Genomic DNA, 24143 nt, shown 5'->3' on the forward strand with positions numbered 1-24143 from the left:
GCTGCCTCACTGGCCCAAGTTGGCACCATCATTGCGCTCTTCCCAGGTGAGGCAGATCAGTCGCTGGCTTCTGGACGGCTGCTCACGGCGGCTGCTGGCTGCTCACGGTAGCTTATGGCAGCCCACTGCAGCAGGGGCTTCAGCCTACACTGTTGCCGGTGACTCATGGCAGCCCAGCTCCAGGTCTAGCTGTTGTTCACCATCTTAGCTGTAGAGGGCACAGCGTCACTGACCCTCTATATGGGATCCAAACAGGGATCCTGCTTCTCAGAGCTGGCGTCCCAAGCCAACTCTTAATCAACGTGCCACTCGGCTGGCCCAACATCGAGAATATGGACTTCTATCATTAAGTGAAACATCCTGTTCAGGTTTGGGGTAGTTCTAGTTTTAAGAAAGCTCTATTTTAAGCTTCCTTGAACATTTTATTGATAACTTCATACGTTAGTTTTCTTTTCTCCTGAATAACCATATGTAGCTCATTTAAATATTTTCCATGTGATAGGTTTCCAGATCTTCTACCATTCTTGTTATCCTTCTAGAATATTCTTACAAAGATTATATTCTCTTTGGCAAGAAATTATTAAATATCCATAATTTGCAAGATATTGGTCAAATGTCTTGATACAAAGATGAAACACTGCCCCTATCCTTAATGAAAACAGCCTGTAGGGAAAATAGAGCACAGACTTCAGATACTGAGAAAGAGGGAGAACGAGAAATCAGTAATATTACTAGAGCAGAAGCTCTTTTTAACTTCGTATGATTGCTTTGACTTCATTTTTATTTTGAGAATGTACAGCCTTACCTGAATCCTCGCCCCAAATTGGAAATACAACTCAGAAAGAAATCTTTATATCATGTAACCTCATTATGAGATAGTTTTCAAAGTCCACTCTTGGAAAAGGAAGGTAATATGATCTTTTGCACTTCTGCAGTGATTAATTTATTGAAGAGGTTTTCATGTAGATCTACATCAGCTTGAATTTTATTTCTCTAAAACTGTTGTAGTGTTTTTTTTAGTATAACGAAACCATTGTATTTTTTCAATAGTTGCTCTTGCAGAAAATAAGTCATATGAAGGTAATTATTTAAAATATAAAAGACACAGGTACCTTATGATTTACTTGTTATTCAGTAACCTATTATAGGTCAAGCCATTGAAAAAGGAATAGTTGTTTCAAAAAGAAAAATGCTAAAATTGGAATTTTATGCCCAGAAATATCTCTGTGGAAAGTATAGGCATTTTCATTGCTTTAAGAATCTTCAAACACTGCTCAAAATTGGAGATATCTGTCTCAAAATTTTTCATTGCCTATATCTGAATGAATGAATGCCTCTGGGAGTCTAAATAATAAATTTAGGGAATGACAGTTTTATGATGTAGTTTTAAGTTTTCCTGAAATTATAAAAGTCAGACATACACATGGTTTTAAAAGTTTTTAAAAATAAAAAGTACAAACCTTTTATATTAGTTTCCAATGGCTGCCATAATAAAGTACCACAAATTGAGTGGCTAAAGACAACAGAAATTTATTCTCACGGTTCTGGAAACTAGAAGCCCAAAATCAAGATGTTGGCCATGCTCTCTTCAGAGCCTCTAGGGGAGGATCCTTTCTTGCCTCATCTAGATCCTGGTAGCCCTGGGTGTTCCTTTGCTTGTGGCAGCATAACTTCAGTCTCTGCCTCCATTGTCACGTGGCCTTCTCTCCCTCCCTGTCTCCTGTTTCTTCTTATAAGGACACTAGACATACTGGATTAGAGCCCACCCTAAAGACTTCATTTTAACCTGATCACATCTGCAAAGATCCTATTTCCAAGTAGGGTCACATTCACAGGTAGAGCGTTAGGACTTCAGCATATCTTTTGTGGGGACACAATTCAACCCATCTTCTTTTCCCCCATCTCTGGCCCTTTCCCCAGGAAAACCTATTACTGTTTTCAGGTCCTCTAGAAATTACTCACGCGCATCTCTATTATTTAAATCCCTAAGTTTGAAGTTTTCAGATTTAGATAGTGCCTGTCAACTTCTAATGATGACAAATGACTTTTTCTTTCAAGTTTCTTTTTACATTTTGCTGGAGGAATTTCTTCAGAAAGGATGCCTGAGAAATACTTTCAGAGCCATTGCTATCTGAAAATATCTGTATTTTGCACTTCATACTTGACTGTTTGGGTGAAAAATTCTAGGTTCCACAGGAGGGTATACTCTTGCCAACGAGTGAAGGGAGAAGAAAGGAAGGTTAACAGGCCCAGCTACCCCACAGCATTCTCGATTTCTACACCTGTCAACTTGGAGCTGGGAACCTCGCTGGGGCTTTCCAGGGAGTGGTGGCTCCCACCTCTGATACACTTCTCTCTTCCATATGTTTTCAGGTTGTGGATTTCCCTGTTATGGTTTATCCATCCATGTAGTCTCACCTGCTTTCTGTCTATTCCAGAAATTTGTCAAATTACCTGCTTTAAATATGGCATATGATTGATGCATGCTCCTTATAATGATTTTAGCTAAGTTTTGGAAACTTCTTTGAGGCCTCTGCAACTTCAACATGAACTCTGATGTTTTGCCAGCTCGATTTTATTTTGCTCAAGTAGTCACATATTGTGCTGCAAAACTTTTCCTTTGATGTCTTTCTATGCCTGTTTTTAAGTATTTTGAAGACATGTTGCTCTTGCCAAAGTGAATTATCACTGACCTTTTGTTTGTTACTTATGTAATAATCTTATAGATCACCAAAGAAATTATCTTTCCCTTGCTGAGTATTTTAGTATTAGTCATTCCTTTTGAAAATATCATATTTTTTCCCCCACACAGCAAATGTGTAAACTTTAATTTTCACAGAATAACTGTCACAATTAATCTAATTTCACTTGTATAAGTAAAAGAATTTATGTCTCAATTATTGCCCAGTTTAATTTCCATACTTGTATCTTACGTTATTTTTATGTATAGTCACTCTCTAGAAATGCTTTGTAACAGATCCTTCCTTAGCCTCTTCAACACATCCATGTATAGTAGGTGTGGATGGATGGTAATACCTAACAGGAAAATAAAAATACAGAGAGTTTGGGTGATTTGCTACAGTAAGTTGTAATTGAAACAAGATCCTGAGTTTGATATCTTTACTAATTCTAGTCTTTCATTCAGTTATAGAAATGACAATGTCTCACAGTGACTATGGCACAAACATGATGTCTGTTTTTATTTCACAGGTAACCCTATATCATTTATTAAAACTGTTTCAATCAGACACCAATGCAATGCTGGGAAAAAAGACAGTGGTTTCAGAGTTCTATGATGAAATGGTAAGATTTTATAATGAGAGTTTTAAAAACATTTTAAATTATAGAACTTCAAGGATATTGGGCTTTTTTTTCATTCCCATTATCTATCCCATTAGATATTTCAAGACCCAACAGCAATGATGCAACAGTTATTAACAACATCTCGTCAGCTAACATTAGGAGCCTATAAGCATGAAACAGAATGTAAGTGACATGAGTTCATAATTTTTATTTTATTTTTTTATGAAACACAAAATACCTTTTAATTTATTCTTCACCGTGTGGGAATGCCCGCTATAGACACAGATACAGGTTCTGGTTCCTTAATTGTTTTTTTTTTTTTTGAAAGAACTACTCACTTTTTCCTGCTCCATTCCCACGCTATACTCCACATCTCATGACTATATATGTATTAAATTATAGTTGACATATAATATTATTCAAAGGCCGCTTCAGATGTACAGTGCAGTGGTCAGGCCTCTACACCACCCATGAAGTGGTCTCCCTAACACGACATGAGACCATCTGGCCCCCTAAAAACTATTTACAACATTATTGATTATATTCCCCAAGCTGCCTTTTCTATCCCTGAGGTCATATTGTAGTTACCAATTTATGTTGTCCCATCCCTTCCCCTTCTCCCTCATCCCTACCCCGGTCCCATCTAGCAATCATCAGTGTTTCCTCTGTGTCTCTGAGACTATTTCTGTTTACAGTACTCATTTATTCAGTTTTTTAGATTCCACATATAAGTGAGATCATTGGGTATTTGTCTTTCTCTGACTGACTTATTTCACATAGCATAATGTTCTCTAGGTCCGTCCATATCGTTACACATGGTATGATTTCCTTCTTTATAGCTGAGCAATACTCCATTGTGTAAATGTACCACAGTTTCTTAATCCAGTTGTGTACCGATGGTTGTTTCCAAGTCTTGGCTATTGTAAATAGCACTGCAATGGACATAGGGGTGCATTTTTTCAAATTAGTGTCTTGGGTTTTTCTGGATAAATAGAATTGCTGGGTCATAAGGTAGTTTCATTTCCAGTTTTTTGAGATACCTCCATACTGATTTCCATAGTAGCTGCATTAATCTGCAGTCCCACCAACAGTGCACCAGGTTCCTTTTTCCCGACAACCTCGCCAGCACTTGTTTGTTGGTTTATTGATGATAGCCATTCTGACTGGGGTAAAGTGGTATCTCATTGTGGTTTTTATTTACATTTCCCTAATCATCAGTGAGGTTGAACATTTTTTCATATGCCTGTTGGCCATCTGTATGTCCTCTTTAGATAAATGTCTCTTCATACCCTCTGCCTATTTTTTAATTAGGTTGTTTGTTTTTTTGGTGTTGAGTTTAATGAGTGTTTTATAAATTTTGAATATTAACGCCTTATCAGATATATCATTGACAAATATCTTCTCCCATTCAGTAGGCTTCCTGAGGTGGGGGTTGTCACTTTGTGAGGGGTGAAAAGGATAACTGTTGTATTGTTTTGTACACCTGAAACTAATAATAAAAACAAAAAAGAAACAAAAAAGTAAAAATAGATAAGAAAATGAAATATTTTAGTATGTGTGCTGCCAAAGCAAGTATGAGAAAATGAAATAAAAATAAGTATGAAGATATATATTTTAACTATGTTTATGTTAATTTACTCATATTCATAAGATCTATTAATTTGTACCCATTTTTACTGATAGATAAATTAATAAAATAACAAGTACAACAAAGTATATTTTGTCTTTAGAATTTCAACATATTTTCATTAAATTAATCTCAATTAGAAAACAGTGGTACTGAAAGGACAGAATTTAGTGCAGAAGGATGTAAACTGGGAACTTAAAATGAAGATTTGGAACAGAAGGAAAAAGACTGAAATGTGCAAACTTGAAGAAAATATCTAAATAAACACATTTAACAGCAGCTATTTCTAAATACTAATAATATGATTGATTGGTGGCTAGATTGTTACTTTTTTATTTTGGCTGATGTTTGTTTTCCAAATTGCCTAACAAACATACATTTTAATTTTGTTTTAACAGTTTTTTTTTTTTTAATTTTTTTTTTTTTAGCTGAGCCATCCTGCCACCTGTTGGCAGCTCAGCGGCAGCTCAACTCGGGCTGAACTCGAACCGCTGTTGCTCAGAGCTCAAACCCTTGAGCGAGCTCTTAATCAACTGAGCCGCTTGGCTGGCCATTAACAGTTATGTTGAAATGGTATAATGGTGTACTTTATTGTAATATCAATTTTTAAGTGGTTAAATATGCTAAAGTAGTGTGTATGTGTGCAATTATAATAAACAAGCATGGATATTAGTTTAAAAAAATGAGCTCACTTTTTAATCATTTTACTATTTATACCATAATCACATTTAAATTGGCAAACTGCTCTCATGATAGACAGAGACCTGTCATGCAACGAAAAATAAGTGAAGGTTTTCATAGAGCCTGAGGAGAGAAGTACCACATAGGGGATGGCTGGGATGGCTGCAACAATCTCATACAACAGCACCCAGGTGTGTGAGTGGGCAGGTGGAAAGGTACGCCAGCAGTGGTTGCCTTGAGATCATTGCTGTTTCCTAAGGGGAGTTTCCTAATATGCTTGGTAAGCCGATCACTTGTAACACAGATGTAAATGAAATAGGGTGACACTTTTGCAAATTGTGCAAGTTCCTGGGCAGGTTCTATAAATCACATCTGTGATAAATGGTTGCTGAAATTATGGTTCTGCTAAGGTCATCCCATAAATAGCTATCCAGGGAAATTTTATAACCAATGAAATTCTTAGGCCAAAACCAAACAGCTACACATACCAAACCTGTAAACTAAAATGGTGCCATGTCAGGGCCTCTGAAAGAACCAGAGGAGAAAAGATTAATCAAACAGAAGATCCTTATCCTTCTCTTTAGCCTGAATATTCGCAGGCTCCATCGCCTCTCCAGTTCCCTTCTGTTGCTCCAACTCCTCAGACTTTTCCTTGAGAATCTTTTTCTTGTGTATTTTCTTTAACCTATTGGGTTGTTGGAAAAGTCATGACGCATTTTTGCAACAAAAAACCAGAAAAAATACGTCATGACTTTGCCAACAACCCAACAGAACTCTTCTCACTCTTTCGTATTCAGCTCTGTGGTGATATAAGCAAGGGTACGTTCAATACAGGGAATGATGACATCTTCAGTGGCATTTACAAGCCCGTTGGTTGTCTTTTTTTTTTTTCCTTTTACTAAAAGCATTATGCTCTTTTCCTGGATATTTGGTTTTTTTCCGTTGGTTATCTTAATAGCTTCATCCAAAGTCGCAGAGGAAGTCTGCAGCGAGGCTAGTTCCACCAGTTGTTCCCCACCTCTGGCTAAACCGATCAGTTCCCAACTGTCACCTCCTTCATTCATGGTAATGTTCCAATACTGGCAAAGTAACACCTGCTGCATTATCTTTCTTCGCTGAATCTTCACTTCGGCTTTGTTTACATTTTGGATAACTGTGGTGCTGAAGTCCCCTGTGTGAACTTGGCCTCAGCAAGTTAAAAGGCAGCTTCTCTCATCACTTTACCCATTAACATTTAAGTCTCTGTGATCTTTAGATCTATTGAAATCAAAGAGTTAAGGCACCAGATTTTTTCTTCAGGAGGTTTTGGCTGTCTGTGCCCCTTTTAGTCGAGCCTTCATGATGGTCTGTGTGCTATTCACAAAGGAAATATTTCAGTTCAATCTTTGCCCATCGTTCTGATGATGACTCTTTGGCTCCGGTCCCTGGCCAGGCAATCGTGACTGCAACAGACCCAGCCACAGTGCCTTTCTCCACCGAAGTCAGGGGTTGTCCATGAGTTCATAATTAATCCTGAAAAATAATGTGTTCTGTAATGGTGAAAGGATTGTATGGTTAGTAACTGTGAAGTTTTTTTTTTCTAATGCTATATATAGCTAAATTTTTTAGGAATTAAAAAATAAGATATGTATTACCACAGAACAAGTAAGAGTGATATTTTAAATTGTTCCTAAAGTCGGCCTACTTTTAAAAATATGACAGCCTCTCACAGTCTCTGAAATACTGTTTGTCTTTTATTCCCTAATTACATTTAAGCATAGCTTTTCATTAATCTTGCTTAACCTGTCACTCAGCCATTTTCTCTTTTACTAGTCTTTGCTAACAAATCTGCGTAAAGAACCTTGCAGAACATAATCATACTTTTGTGTGCTGTGAACTAGTTTATCTCTTTTTTTTTCAACCTATATCATTTTACATAGTTTCAGATTAATACTAAGGTGGAGAATACCAGAATGCCACATTGATAATCAGTCACCTTATATTTTCCCTCTAAGCTGGCATGGCCTCAGAATACACTACACATCTCTCCATGCACCTACTATCCATCATGTGCACTTGGCACTCAAGATGAAACCTATTTGCCATCCCTGTGCTAACATTTATGTCACCATTCATTCAGCTATTCAATAAAATGATCTTTTATTTATTTGCCTACAATATATATTGAGCACCAGTTATATGCCAGGCATTGTTATAGGTTCTGAGGATAGAGCAGTGTCCAACCCAGACAAAAAGCCCTGCTCTCATGGAACTTACATTCTAGTGGGAGGAAGACAGACTTTAAATAAATAGAACAACACGTGTGAGGTCGTGATTAGGAAGCATGGAGAAAAACAAAGCAGGGGAGGGAACACCTTTGGTGCGAGCAGATAGTTGGAGTTTTAAATATCAGGTCAGAGAACGCTTCCTGAGGTTGTAGCATTTGAGCAAATACCTAAAGGAGTGAGGAAGTGAGCGTTGGGGCTATCTGAGGGAAGAATGATAATCTGTAGAGGGAGCAGCAAGGGCAGAAGCCCTGAGGTAAGAGTGTGCCTGGCACATCTGAGGAGCAGCAAGGAGGCCAGTGTACACAAGGGGACAAGCAGTGGGAAATGAGGTCAGAGAAGTTTACAGGGGACTGGATCATATAGGGACGTGTGAGTAACTGGGCGCTTTAAATTAAACTAAAGGGCATGTGAAGTCATTTGTGAGTTTTGAGCAGAAGACTGAAAGTATAAGACAAACTTTTTTTTTCAAGATTTTTATTGGGGAATTGGGATGGGAACAGTGCTGGGGAATTGGGGGAAGGGGAACAGACAATTTGCTGTCCTTTTGTTCTTCAGTCTAGTTGTGGAGGACATTGCTTCACTGGCCCAAGTTGGCACCATCATTGCGCTCTTTCCAGGCGAGGCAGATCAGTCGCCGGCTTCTTCTGGACGGCCGCTCACTGCGGCTGCTGGCCGCTCACGCTGGCTGCTGGCTACACATGGTAGCCCATGGCAACCCACTGCCACAGGGGCTGCAGCCTATGCGGTCGCCAGCGACTCATAGCAGCCCAGCTCCAGGTTGAGCTGTTGTTCAGCATCTTAGCTGTAGAGGGCAGTGTCACTGGCCCTCATATGTGGGATCCGATCTGGGACTCTCTGGCGTCCCAAGCCAGCTCTTAACCATCACGCCACTCGGCCGGCCCAAGACAAACATTTTAAAAAGATCAATTACCCTGGCTGCTGTGTAGACTGTAAAGCAGAAAGGGAAGAAACAGAGAGGCTGTTCCAATAATCTAGATGTGACAGAATGCTGGGTGGTACCAGAGTGATCTCAATGGAAGTGGTGAGAAGGGGTCAGAGCTGGATCTATTTTGAGGGATAGGATCAGTAGGATTTGCAGATGGTTTGAATAATAAGATGTCAGAGAAGGAGATGAACAAAGATTGACTCAAGGTTTTGGGCCTGAGGAACAACAAAAATTATCATTGCTTTTTTTTATAGAGAGGGGTAAGTCTGGGAAAGGCGGGCTTTTGGGGAAAGATTAGGAGTACAATTTTGGTCATGTTGAATGTGGGATGCTTGTAAGATATTTAAGTGGTGATATTGAGAAGAGAATTGCACCCAAAAGTCTTCAATGAGAGATCTAGGCTGAAGATAAAAATTTGGAAGTTACTATATAGATGGATTTATAAATTGTGAGCCCAATGGTATCATCAAAGGAGTGAGTGAAGATATTGGGTTGTCGGAAAAGTCATGACGTATTTTTTCTATGTTTTTCATTGCAAAAATGCATCATGACTTTTCCTACAGCCCGATAGAAAAGAGGCCCAAGGACTGAGCCGTGAGCAATGCAACATTTAGAGATTAAGGAGATGACTAGCAAAGGAAATTAAGAAAAAACAGTGAGTATGGAGAAAGAAAAAAATAGGTGTTTATAATGTTCTAAAGCCAAGTGCAGAAAATACCAAGAAAGTAATTATAAGTTCTATAAGTTCTATAAGTTGATAGGTCAAGTCAGATGAGGGCCAAGAAATGGGCTATATATAGCAAGGTAGAGGTCTTTTATGACCTTAACAGGAGCAGTTAGAATAGTAAGGACAGGAGATAGTTGAAATGGATTAAGAGAGGATGAAATGAGAGAAGTTGGAGACAGGTGCTATGGATACCTCTGCCTTGGAACTTGCAGTGATGGCAGAAGCAGGGTATGGGGTCTAGACCAGCAGTTCTCAACCTTCCTAATGCCGCGACCCCTTAATACAGTTCCTCATGTTGTGGTGACCCCCAACCATAAAATTATTTTCGTTGTAAAAAATATTTAACTTTAGGGCAAAGAAAAAATAAATTTGCAGAAAATATGGCAAAGGATGAATATCTTAAAAACTAAAATGAACAAATAAAATAGAAAAATTTTAAACTTCAATTGATAAATGGACAAAAGACAGACAGATGAATGAAGAGATCACTAGTAAATAAAATGGGAAAATATTTGGCTCTGCTAGTAATTGTAAAAATGCAAACCAAACATTGGGTGCCCATATTTGTATTAAATTAGCAAAAGGAATCTTTAATACTTGTACCTAGTAAGGATGTGGTAAACAGTGCATTCTCATCAATTGTTTGTATGGGTGTAAATTGCCTTAGCCTTTTAGGAAAGCAATTTAGGAATATTAATCAAAGGCCTAAAAAAAGATATGTTATACTTTTACCAATTTGGGGGCATTATACTCAATATTTGGTAATAATAAGATATCACATTTATTGAGTGCTTACTGTTTGTATTCTAAATCTGTACATTTATAAAATTTAAATCTATAACTTTATTAGATAATCCATTTAGAAAAGGAAACTGAGGCCTGGGGCAGTTAAGTATAATAACTTGCCCATGTTAACAGAACTAAATAGTGGTAGAGCCAGGACTATATCCCAGGCAGCCCTCAGAATTTAGGCTGTAAAAAACTTAGTAATATTTTTAGATTGAGTAGTATTCAGGATAGAAGTTACTCATTATGAAGCATATTAAAAGTTTGTAAAGATATTTATGCTAGTAAACCCATGAAAATTTAAGCACTAATGATCTAGCTTTTAATAGTAATAATTGCTTTTACAAGGAATAGTTAAAATAGTGAACACTTAATGAGAGCTTACTGTGTACTAGACAGCACTTTACATTTCTTAACTTATTGAATACCATAATAACCGTAGGAGGAAAGTACTATTAGTCCTATTTTGTAAGTAAAGACCCTGGAGCATAGAGTTGATAACTTGTCACAAATCAGAGCCAGGATTTAAATCCATAGTTGTACTCTTAACCAATAAGCTGTTATATCTCTGTGTTAAAGCCTTGCGGTCTGTACTTCAAACTAGTAAGTTATATTGGCTCTGCAAAAATAATTATTCTTCTTTGGATAGATTTTCTCTAGGTTGAGGCTTCATTTGGAAATTTAAAACAAATACTTTATATATATATGTATATATATACATATACATATATACATACANACATATATATATATATATATATATATATATATATATATATATATATATATATATATATATAAACGTTTAATGTATAGAAAGCAGAAAACCAGGACAAGCTAAACAAAGTTTTAAAATGTTTTCCCCCAGGATCTTGTTGCTAATTAACTAGGTCTTCTTCCAAATGTATTGTGCCCTTTGAAATCTGACGATTTGTCAAAAATAAAGTGTAACTACAAGACAAGTAATAACAAGTGTTGGAGAGGTTTTGGAGAAAAAGGAACCCTCATACACTGCTGATGGGAATGTAAATTGGTGCAGGCACTATGGAAAAGAGTATGGAGGTTCCTCAAAGAATTAAGAAGAGAGCAACCATACGACCCAGCAATCCCTCTTTTGGGCATCTACTTGAAAATTTTGAAAATATTCATAAAGATACTCGTATGTGTACCCTATGTTCATTGCAGCATTATTCACAGTGGCCAAGAAATGGAAACAACCAAAGTGTCCTTCGATAGATGATTGGATAAAGATGTGGTATATATACATAATGGAATGCATATATATATATATATGGAATATACATAAGAAAAGACAAAAAATAAAGTGTAACTAAATCAAACAACAAGAATCCATATCTACAGTGAATGCTGTCCTTCTGACAAATGAGTTAAATCAGTCTTCCTGACTAGATTTAAAACTGTTTCAGTCATAGGACTCCATGTTATTTCTCACATGTACATGTGCTATTTCCAAGGCCTGCTGTGTCTATTTCAACTACCTAGTTCCTTTCTCATTCTTTAAAACTTAGTTCGGATTTTACTACTGTCAAGAAACCTTTCTTGATACACACATACCCTTTTCCCTTGGTATGAATCCAGTCTGCTCCCATGCCTCCCTATGATTATCTCATGACACTGTACTGCATTTGTCTGTCTTGTCTATCTCATGCCTCTGTACCCCAGCATCTAACAAAGTGCCTTTCACTCAGTATATGTTTTTTAGTTGATGTGGAGAGAGATGGAAGAAGGAATAAAAATTTCTGCAAGTGAAAAGCATTGTCAACAAAATCTAAAGACTTTGTTTCAATTCATGAAAAAATATTGCATTATAAATGACTAGTTTCTTTAATTTATAAAGAGCTCCTTCCTATACATCAATAAGAAAAGCTAGTAGCCAATAACTGAAAAGCATCTACACAGCAGAGGAAACCATCAACAAAATGAAAAGGCAACCTACTGAATGGGAGAAATTAGTAGTTGCAAATCATATATCTGATAAGAGGTTAATATCCAAAATAGATAAATAACTCATACAACTCAATAGCAAAAAAAAAAACGCAAACAAAAACTGGACAGAAGATCTGAATAGACATTTTTCCAAAGAAGACATACACATGGCCAGTAGACATATGAAAAGATGCTCAACATCAGTCATCGGGGAAATGCAAATCAAAATCACAATGAGAAATCACCTCACACCTGTCAGAATGGCTATCATCAAAAAGTCAACAAACAAGTGTTCTTGAGGTTGAGGAAAAAAGGGAACCCTCTTGCAACATTGATGGGATTATAAATTGATGCATTCACTATAGAAAACCATATAGAGGTTTCTCAAAACTAAAAAATAGAACTACCGTATGAACTACCGTATGATTCAGCAATTCTACTTCTGAGTATTTACCCAAAGAGAATGAAAACACTTAATTTGAAAAGATGTATGTGCCCCCATGTTCATTGCAGCATTATTTACAGTAGCCAAGATAAAGGGACAGCTTAAGTGTCCATTGACGGATAAATGGATAGAGAAGATATGGTATCTATAGATACAATGGAATACTATTCAGCTGTAAAAAAAAAAAAAGTGAAATTTTGCTGCTTGCGACAACATCTGTAGGCCTTAAGGGATTATGCTAGGTGAAATAAATCAGATAGGGAAAGACAAATACCGTATGAGCTTACTTATATGTGGAATTAAAAAACCAAAAACAAGAAAGCTCATCGATAAAGAGAACAGATTGGTGGTTGCCAGGGGGTGGGGGATAGACAAAATGGGTAAGGGGGTCAAAAGGTACAAATTTTTTTTGATAAAGGTGAAAATAATTTTACAAATAAAAGCAATGAAATAAATTACAAAGAAAATATGTATGATTTTGGCAATATAAATATTTACCTGTGCTATAAAATGTATCAAAGAAAAAAGTGATCAGCAATGAGCAAAATAAGGAAACATTGTTGCATGTTTTTAACATGCTAGATATTTTATGTATACATACAGCCTTCCCTTGGATCCATGGGGCATTGGTCCAAGGACACCCTGCAGATACCATGATCTGCTGATTCTCAAGTTACTTATATAAAGTGGCATAGTATTTGCATGTAACCTATGCACATCCTCCTGTACACTTTAAATCATCTCTAGATTACTTATAACACCTATTACAATGTAAATGCTATGTAAATAGTTGTTATACTGTATTGTTTAGGCCTTAATGACAAGAAAAAAAGTCTGTACATGCAATCATCATATGCCTAATTGCATAGTACACATTAGCAACAACATAAGATTTTCCCCCCAGTATTTTCCATCTATGGATGCAGAACCTGTGGATATGGAGGGCCAACTGTATTGCTTAATCCTCATAAATCCTCTGAGAAATACAAGGTTTTAACCATATCATGTAGGAGGACGAGATTGAGGGAGACTTAGAGATATCAGCATTTAGCTAATAAGGGGCTGAGGGTGTATTTGAACTCATCATTCTGATTTCAGGGGATTTTGGGTTTTTTTCACCAAACCATGCTGCTTCCAATTAGGGATCATCTTATATTAGCAAAGGTACAACTGTGCTTTACTAGTCAGCAGCAGCAATAACCTGAAATGTCCACAAGATGGAAACGTTGGATGAAAGTTGGCATTTTTCTTTGTAAAACATAATGCTACATTATCCAAGTGGAATATTTAAATAGATATAGCTTATTTTGCAATAGTGATATTTTCTTTAGTAATTTTTTATGTAGCCAGCTAGAATGTTTTAAATGCCATTTAATGTTCCTCTGTTTTAATAGTAGTTAATATGGCTTTTTTATGTGCCAGATAGTATTCTAGACTCATATATACATGAATTCATTTAAAACCTCCTCAACAAATAATATTATGAGGTGTTTGCTATTATAATCCCCATTTTAGAGAAGAGGAAATGAGCATAGAGATAATAAAGAAGTTACTCGGAGTGGTACAGCTAATAAATAGTAGAGCTGCAATTCAAACCTAGACAGTTACTGCTATCTTTTTTGAAAAAAGATATGGGTTCGTTTACCAGTGTGATTCTGTTTATGTAAGTTTTACCTGTACGTATATTTAACAACACTATACATTTAGTGTTCTTATTAGCTGGATGTCATCACTTGGATTATATGTCCCCTTATTTCCAAATTAATATGTATGTGGAGAAAAACAAGGATATTATGTCTTAAAATTTTAACTACTGGCCAGGATTTCATTCTTAGTTACAGAAAACACCTGAGATCCTCTTCTTGGGAGTTCAGACTTTCTTACCCACACTCCCTGTGTTTAATGTTGTGTATCTTAAGTTGTCCACATTTCATCATGGAAACATTGACCTCAGGAAATGCCTCATTTATTACTCTATGACATATCTTAGTTATGTAAGAAAAATGAAATAATTCAATAAAAGTATATGTTTTCTTTAGTTGCAGAACTTGAAGTGAAAACCAGAGAAAAATTGGAAGCTGCGAAAAAAAAAACAAGCTTTGAAATTGCAGAGCTTAAGGAGAGATTAAAAGCAAGTCGTGAAACTATAAATTGTTTAAAAAATGAAATTAGGAAGCTCGAAGAAGATGACCAGACAAAAGAAATATAAAGTTCTGAAGAGAACTTGATAGGAAGCTAAACTGAAAATAAGGTGGACTTTGAAGGAGAAATGGACTGCAGATGCTGTTTTTTAGAGGGGCTGCATGTATCATTGTTGACCATAGATTTCTCAGCAATGTGGTCAAAGCATTTGTACTTTTCAAGCAACCTTTTCTGTGAAATGTATGTATATAATAAGAATAAATGCTGTATAGGCATTTTATCAACCCATTTTAGGGTAATTCTATGATGTTAAGCACAATTAAACATTTTTTTATTGCGTTGTATGTATAGCTTATCCTTTTGACAGGCATCAGAAATTCATTATAAAGTATAACTTGTACAAGTTTCTAATTTCCTGCTAGTTAGAATTAGTGGTAAAATTAATGTGTATATTTCATTTCTTAAGTTCTTATCTGCCCTCAATCCTGATTCTTTTGTATCTGATGTGCCCAGTACCCAGTAAACACTCAATAAATGTAGTTTACTGATCCTGTTTCTGTGTCATGATGTGTTTCTTTCTCTTTGAAGCACCTGGAGCTCTCATGATTAATGTATAGCCATACTATTGTGACCACATATCTCTTATTGTGGCACCATTGTAGCATACAGAAGCTCTTTGATGGCAAAGATATAGCTTAAGTCTTGTTCTGCCTAACTACCACAGTGTCATTAGTTTTCATATAGAAAAGTTGAATCCCTCATGCATGTTCCAAAGACACATAGAAAGCAGCTGTACATCACCTTCATGTACTACCTCTAATTTCTCTACCTTTGCCTCCTCAGCCTCTCCTGTTCAAATCCACGTAAGTTACAAAGCTCCTCAAAATGGCAACCTTGCTGCAACAGCACAGATGGCCCTAGAGGGTATCATGCTAAGTGAAATAAGTCAGAGAAGGACAAATTTACCATATGATCTCACTTATATGTGGAATCTAAAAACAAATGAACAAAACAAATTCACATACGGAGAACAAACTGATGGTTGCCAGATGGGGGGAGGGGTTAGGGACTGGGTGAAAAAGGTGAAGGGATTAAGTACAAATTGGTAGTTACAAAATAGTTGTGGGGGTGTGAACTACAGCTTAGGGAATATAGTCAATGTAATAACTATGCTCGTATATATGGTGTCAGATGGGTGTAAGACTTATTGGAGGGATCACTTTGTAAGTTACATAAATGTCTAACCACTATGCTTACTTACACCTGAAACTATATAATACTGAATGTCAACTATAACTGAAAAATAAATAAAATTTTTAAAAATGGCACCCATGCCTATGCTTAATTGCAGGGATTCTGTATTCTCTGCAGAGTCCTAACTAGCCACTGTAGCACTTTTAAGACAATTTTTCTCCCTGGTGAAATTGGTTCCTTTTTACTTTGTTGCTTTATTTTTTAAGTTGTGGCATTTATAAACCTTTGGGAGGTTGTGCAAAGGTCCCTGTGGTCTGAAGTTTCTGCCAGGGGCCCTCTTGGGGTTGGAGGTAGCACTTCTAATTGTGCCAAGCATCATTCAGATGTATTTTACCTCTTTATTCGGCCTGTACTATAGGGTTGGGCCTGGGGATGGATCAGAAAAACATAACGGGGGAAGAGTCTCATTCTACTTGAGGAACCCTGGCATGGGAGATAGATATCCTTCCATATTCTAGTCAGCTTAGCCCCTAAGAATGTATTGGTTCATAGAACTAAAGTTCTTGGAGATAAGTGACTTTATGCATGGATGAATACAAGAGTTCAAAAAAGATCATCATGGCTCAATCTTGCCCTCTGACAGCTCTTATTTCTTTGTTGGCTTTGATCTAAGTAGGCTCTCCCATGAGTATGCAGAGAACTCTCATAACTCAAGAATAAAAAAGTCAACCCAAGTTTAAAATGGGCACAGAATAGAATAAACATTTCTCCAAAGAAATACAAATGGCCAATAAGCACGAGAAGATGTTCAATGTGATTAGTCATTAGGAAAATGCAAATCAGAACGCAAGATAACCACTTCATAGTCAGTAGGATGCCTATAATTTTGAAGGAAACAAAACATAAGTTGGTGAGGATGTGGAGAAATTGGAACCCTCCTACATTGCTAGCGGGAATGTAAAATGGTACAGCTACTTGGAAAAATAGTTTGGCAGTTCCTCAAAAAGCTAAGCTTAGTTACCTTAATGACCCAGCAATTCCACTTCTAGGTGTGTACTCAAGAGAAATGAAAACATGTTTACACAAGAACTTGTACATGAATGTTAGTGGCAGACTTAAACGCATAATAGCGGAAAAGGACACTACCCAAATATCCACCAACTGATGAATGAATAAATAAAATGTAGTATATCTATGCAATGGAATGTTGTTATTCAACCAGAAGAAGGAAATAAGTACAATTCTGCTACAACATGAATGAACCTTGAAAACATACTCGTATGTTAAGTGAAAGAAGCCAGACACAAAAGCCACATACTGTATTATTTTATGTATTTGAAATGCCTAGAATAGGCAAATTCATAAAAACAGGAAGCTGATTACTTGTTGCCAGGGGATGGGGAGAAGGGGATTTCCATTTGAGGTGATTAAATGCTCTGGAATTAGTGGTAGTGATTGCACAATCTTGTGACTGTACTAAAAGCACTGAATTGTACATTTAAAAAATGGTTTTAATACTAGGTGTATTTTATCTCAAAAAAATTTTAAAAACATTTAAGGGGCAGATTTTGTTTAGAATTTTAAAAACTTTAAAAATATTCTACAGGGTCTTGATTGCTGTTTCCCCATTCTTGTACAAATGGAAGATAATATTTATTTACCAAGGATTAATTACTTTTGAGATAAAGACTAAGAACAATTAAAGGAAACTCAGCTAATTAGGCAGCTCACTTCTTTAAAGAACATCAAAGTATAAGTCCCATTTTTTCTAAACAGTGTGGTAGGTAGGTAGTGCTGCTATCCGTATTTTACAGATGGGAGATTAAAGGACTGTAGCTAGCTGTTGAGTCAGCTAGCAGTGTGACTCAGACTAAGAATCTACAGCCTTTCTGCCTAAATAATACTTAATTTTCATGTTCAAGGTGTTAGCTTATGCCTAAATACTTCTCAAATCTAATTAATTGGAATAATTTAAGGCTACATCAAACATGAACATCAGATGGCATGAATGCAAAACATTGACATAAGACTCTTGCTAGCCATTAGTTATATATAAGAAAATTCTTATTAATTTTAAATCCTGGACGGAATATTAAGGAATAGATACTTGAAATCTTTTATAGAAGACATTCCAGGTACCTATTCCTTAACATTACCCCCAATGTCTCCAGTTTTGTTTTTCTTTAATAGTAATAGACTTTAAACTCTTGAGATTGAAACCAAAGAAAATGAGATACAGCTAGAAAAAACATGAGTAAATACTTTTTTGGAGTTGGAAAGAACTTTTTTGTTTTTTAATTGGAGAGCAGTGTGTTTTTCCAGGATCCATCAGCTCCAAGTCAATCTAGCTGTGGAGGGTGCAGCTCAGTGGCCCATGCGGGGATTGAACCGGCAACTTTGGTGTTATGAGCACTGCACTCTAACCAACTGAGTTTACTGGCCGCCCTTGGAAACAACTTTTAAAGTACATTGGGAAACCCAGAAATCATAAAGTTCTGGATCTCAAGTTGAATGAGTTTATATCTCCTGAGGTTCGCTTTAAAATACTGTCATGTACCGCTTAACAGGAATACCGTCTGAGAAATGTGTCATTAGGTCATGTTGTCATTGTGTGAACATCACAGAGTGCACTTACGCAAACCTAGATGGTATAGCCCAGGGGTCGGCAAACTGCGGCTCGTGAGCCACATGTGGCTCTTTGGGTACGTTCCATCTCAGAAGTTTGCTGATCCCTGGAAGAGCCAATCCTGTCCCTCACAACAATTTAAAAATTATTCGAGAGCCATAAATGTATTTTTACATAATCATCATTATGTGACTAATATCCTTTAAAAATTTTATAAATGAAAATATGATACTTTTATTTTTATTTTCCATTTTACTTCAGAGCCACATGTACGTACCCAAAGAGCTGCATGTGGCTCGTGAGCCTCAGTTTGCTGACCCCTGGTGGCTCTTCCACCTCAAAAGTTTGCCGACCCCTGATATAGCCTACCACACACCTAGGCTGTATGGTACAGCGTATTGCTGCTAGGCTACAAGCCTGTACAGCATGTTACTGTACTGTATACAGTTATAACACAATGCCACGTATTTGTGTACCAAAACACAGAAAAGTTACACAAGATGTCTGAGGCTGCTGTGGGCATAACAGCATACTTTACAGCGAACCTTTTTTTTTTTTTTAAGTAGAAAAAGTACACTATAAAATGATTAAAAAGTATAATATAGTAAATACATTAACCAGTAACAGTCATTTATTATCATCAAGTATTATGTGCTGTGCATAATTGTATTGCTATACTTTTATATGATTGTCAGCGAAGTAGGTTTGTTTACTCCAGCATCACCACAGTCACGTGCATAATGCTACCACAGTACAACAGCTATGCTATCACCAGGCAAGAGGAATTTTTCAGTTCCATTATATTCTTAAGGGACCACTGTGGTATGCAGTCTGTCATTGACTGAAACGTCATTACACAGAATACAACTGTAGATATGTAACTCCTGTTAAAGAAGAGAATTCAACCGAATAAATTTGAAGATCTGATTGGCTTTATTAAACAATTCGTGAATCAGACATCATGCCATCTAGCAACTAGAAGGGCACTCAGAGGGGTTGTACCAAATGGAAAGTTTTTATAGGAAGAAGAGTGGGCAAGGGAGCTATTAACATAAAGAATGAATTCTTTTTAGACCAGGACATCTTTTGGGAAGAAGAGAAAGGCAAGATTTTTGTCATGAGGATTGTCTCTTTTTGCTATGGAGGAGGGAAAACGGAGAGGGCTCACTTGCAGATTACCTCATTGGTGTTGACCAGAAAATTCCAGACTGGTTGATTGATTACATTTCTGGTGAAGGTAGAAACTGCAGTTAGGTCATGAGCTTTAGTATGAGTGATGCCATTTGGGGCCTGTGGTGTTTCTCTTTAACACCCACAAATCAATAAAAAAAGTCAACTCAATAGAAAAATGGGCAAAAAGTACGATTAAGTAATTCACAAAAGAAAAAATACAAATGGTTAATAAACATTTGATATGATATGTGAACTTCCTAGTAATCAGAGAAATGCAAATTAATACAAGACCTTTTCTCATTCATTACAGTGACAAAATTTAAAGATTTCTAATACAGTGTCACAGAGTGAAGGGGAATTTGTACTCATACATTGTTGATGTGCATTAAGATGAATAGCAACTTAATATTATTTATCAGAATTTTAAATTGAACTATCATTTAATCAAATAATTGCACTGCTAAGAAACACTCTCATATGTACATAAGGATGTTGCTTGCTTGTTTGTGATAGTGAAAGATAGGCTATAAACTAAGTGCTTATCAATATACAATTTAATGTAAATTCTTAGAAAAGTTATTAACAGAAGTTACTTGTGAGGAAAACACTGAAAATGGAGTGTTCGTTGGGGAAGATAGGTAAAGGGTTAACAAAACCTTTTCCCTTTCTGCATGAAAATTTGACCCTTAACTAGCTACCTAGCTGTTTCTCAAGGCACCTTGATAAGGATGGTGTGTCAACCATGTTGCTAGGCAACACTGCACAAGGGAGAGATGACCCCTGTTTGGTAAGCTGCTTCTGTTGTGAGAGAACTATCAATCCCTGGCAGGAAGTCACATCTTTAGACTTCCCTGAGTGCTGTGACCCTCGTAACTGGCGTGTCTCACAGAAACCTTGGAAGCTATACTTATGAAGTTGTTACAAGAGACATCAGCTCCTGTAGGGAGTGAGGCCTGTGAGCCAAGGCAGCTTCCATGCTCACCCAATAGATACCTTCGCTCCTTGACTCCAAGCTGCCTTTCTCAATGGACTGCCGCAAGGACTCCTGGGAGCACTGGCCCACACCCTGATGGTATCTGTGGTTACTGTGCTATACCAAAGGGAGTATCCAAGTGTGGTCTACAGTAAAGTTGTGAGTCAGTGTGTAATTGAACCTAAGAAGACCCCCCCCCTCCCCCCGTTGGCCATCATTGGAAGACCTTTCATGGCAAATTGAAAATAAATGTGTAAGTTAAAAACTTAGTTTGTACACACCTTCCAATTCAACCAGTAGAATCTTCATGCTGTTCCTTAAATGTAACCTACACTCTCCCATCTCTCACAACCCCCTATCTCCTTCCTTCCAGGCCCAAATTTCCCTTTCCCTATTCCAAGGCAAGCTCACCTTCCTCTGAGCTACCATAGCAACTCACTTGCCTCTCTTTTGTGTTGTAGTTCACTCACCTGAAAAGGGGAACCTGGAATCCATAATCTCCCAAGTCCAGCTGTGAAACTATGATGTTAACCCTATATTCGTATTGCCATCCTTCAGACTTTGCACTCTTGGTGGAAGAGTGGTGGGAGGTTAGTTTTGTGTATCTTGATAATTGTACGTAAAGCACTTGGTATGCCTAGCATACATGAAGTGCTCAATAAATGGTAGCTGGCATTTCATTGTTCTCTGCTACTTAACTTCCAGTGCCTGCACTGCCTCTATTCCACACCGAGGCACAAGTCTAGTTGAGGTCTTGGCTTCCCCTCCATCTACTCTGGCCTGTCCCAGTGCTAGGCACAGACTCTTGCCCAGCTGTGCCTCACTATGTCATAAATAAGTACAAATAAGCCAAAGGTGAAAATTCCCTGGATTTGGTCTAAATGGGGACATTCATGTGGCTTTACTTATACTGGGGTTGTTTCTATACTTAAGACTTTAGGAGATTTGACACATTTATGTTCGTACTGAGGTTTGGTGACCAGAACAAAGCTATTTTTATATCTCTAAGAGCAACCTAAAGTCCCAGGACTGCCCTGTTCAATCTTCTCGGGTAGATGTCTGCAAATGTTTTCTGAAATGAGACAAACAGTAAATACTTTAGGCATTGCGGGCTACCCTTCTCTGTCACTGCTACTCAGCTCTGCTATTGTAGCATGAAAGCAACCACATCTAAACAAATGAGCCCTGTGTGTCATGTATATATTTAGTGAGACTGAAATTCGAGTGTCGTATAATTTTCCCATCACAAAATATTTTCTTTCATTTGATTTTTTTTCAAACATTGAAAAATGTTTTTGTCTTTAAAAAAAAAAATAGTCCTTAGTTCACAGGCCATACAAAAACAGGCAGAGGGCCAGATATGGCTCCAGGGCCATAGTTTGCTGATCCTTCTGATGTTTCCAAGGCTAGTTAATATAAGAATTGCCAACCCCAAGAGGGAGCTCTAGGTTTTGCTCTGTGAATTCAGAGTGAAAACCTGAGATTGGGTCTCTGTCAATGTCCCAAGCTGACTAATTACCCAAGTTACCCTATACAAAAGAGATTTGCTGAACAAACTTGGAACACAAGCACCTGAGTTATTCTTTTTAATCTCACCAAGGCTGTTTTATGATTGGCCACAAATGCATTAAACCATGAGGAATTCATTTCATAACCTCCCAAACACTGCAATTTTGTTTCTTCCTTCAATCTGATGTTCACATCATCAGAAACCTTGGGGGCAAGTCCAGCTGGGCAGTTTGGGGGGTTTTATCTTATCTAACAGAATTGACCACTTTCTTTTCCTTGAAAATTCCTCTTTTCTTTCTCTTCCTCTCTTCATGATTGTTTTGTTTTTTTCTCACCAGTCCTTTTGGCCAGTTTTTCTCAATCTCTTTTAGTGTTTCCTTTCCCTCTGTTTATCCTGTAAATATTTTTTGTTCTTGAGTTCTATCTTGAATCAGCACTATTTATTTTTTACTTATCCATGGTTTCAAATTCTGTTTTTATACTAATTATCCCAAGCCTTGATTTCTAGTCCAAGTTCTCAGGCTGAACTTTGGACTCTGTATTCAGTTACCTCCTAGACAATATATTTGTATGTCCTGTGGGCATCTCAGTTGAACACATCCAAAACTTAAGTTATCATCTTCTATTCTGATCTTCTCCCCATCATGAATCCTCTGCCTTGGTAGATGGCATTGGTACCAATCCAGTTTCCCATGTTATGAGTAGACAGGATCTTCCTAACTGAGGCCCCTCTGGTGAGGACTGTGGTCTCCATTCACAGATATCAGTCCTGTGGCCCTCCCCCCTGGCTAGAGATGATTGGATTTGGGGGGATGCTTCACCTAATGGGAATCAATCAGGTTATCTCCTGGGGTTATCTTCAGCCATTATTGATGCTAGAACTAGAGCTATTACAACTATGTGTGTGGAGGAAAGTAGAAAGTTGGTGTGCAGAGAGAGATTGAAGTTGATACACAAAAAGGAACAGAGCGAATAGAAGAAATGGCCCTGCTTGTCTTCTCAACCCCGCTCCTGCCTGTGCCTTACCTGCAGTGCATGTCACTGGCTCACCACCCTCTGGATATAAAATAATGTGCCTCTAAATGTTTGCAATTAATTCCCATATTAAATTCCCTCTATTGAATTATCTAAAGTGAGTGTCCCTGGCTGGACACTGATTAATATAAATACCTTTGCCAATAAGCACATAGAGATCTACATCATTTATTTATTTTTTGAGAGATACCTGTGTTTCACTGTATGAATGTTTCATCATTTATTTAGTTATTTGGCTATTGATGAACATTTAACTTGTTTCCAAGGTTTTCTTTGCTACTACAGTTAGTGTTATAATAAACATATTTGCATACGAGGCGTGACAATTAAATTTGCGAACTTGTTGCAATGATGTTGCTAGCCTTTTTTGTATCAGAGGGATTATTCATTATGAATTTGTACCAACTGGACAAACAGTTAACCAAGTTTACTATTTGGAAGTGCTGGAAGGGCTGCTCAAAAAAGATGAAAATGACCTGAACTTTTTGCCAACAATTCATGGCTCTTGCACCATGACAATGTACCTGCTCCCACGACACTATCTATGAGGGAGTTTTTAGCCAGTAAACCATTAACTGTATTGGACCAACCTCCCTACTCCCCTGATCTGGCCCCCAATGACTTCTTTCTTTACCTGAAAATAAAGGAAATATTGAAAGGAAGACATTTTGATGACATTCAGGACATCAAAGGTAATATGACAACAGCTCTGATGGCCATTCCAGAAAAAGAGTTCCAAAATTGTTTTGATATTCTTTTTTT

General features: G+C 37.2%; 1 protein-coding gene and 1 pseudogene across 1 annotated transcript in view; one reads left to right on the forward strand and one right to left on the reverse strand.

Moving 5' to 3' along the window:
* Window positions 1-15424, forward strand: part of YEATS4 (YEATS domain containing 4) — a 22453-nt gene extending 7029 nt beyond the window's left edge. Inside the window, exons 5-7 of the mRNA XM_019640512.1 lie at window positions 3211-3303; window positions 3399-3486; window positions 14769-15424. Coding sequence (XP_019496057.1) covers window positions 3211-3303; window positions 3399-3486; window positions 14769-14938 — 351 coding nt within the window. The 3' untranslated portion in view covers window positions 14939-15424. The remainder of the gene's footprint in view (window positions 1-3210; window positions 3304-3398; window positions 3487-14768) is intronic.
* On the reverse strand, window positions 5707-7115 carry LOC109381657 (V-type proton ATPase subunit D-like; annotated as a pseudogene).
* Window positions 15425-24143: the final 8719 nt, after the last annotated feature.

This window comes from Hipposideros armiger, unplaced genomic scaffold, assembly GCF_001890085.2.
Source record: "Hipposideros armiger isolate ML-2016 unplaced genomic scaffold, ASM189008v1 scaffold_51, whole genome shotgun sequence".
Classification (NCBI taxonomy): domain Eukaryota; kingdom Metazoa; phylum Chordata; class Mammalia; order Chiroptera; family Hipposideridae; genus Hipposideros; species Hipposideros armiger.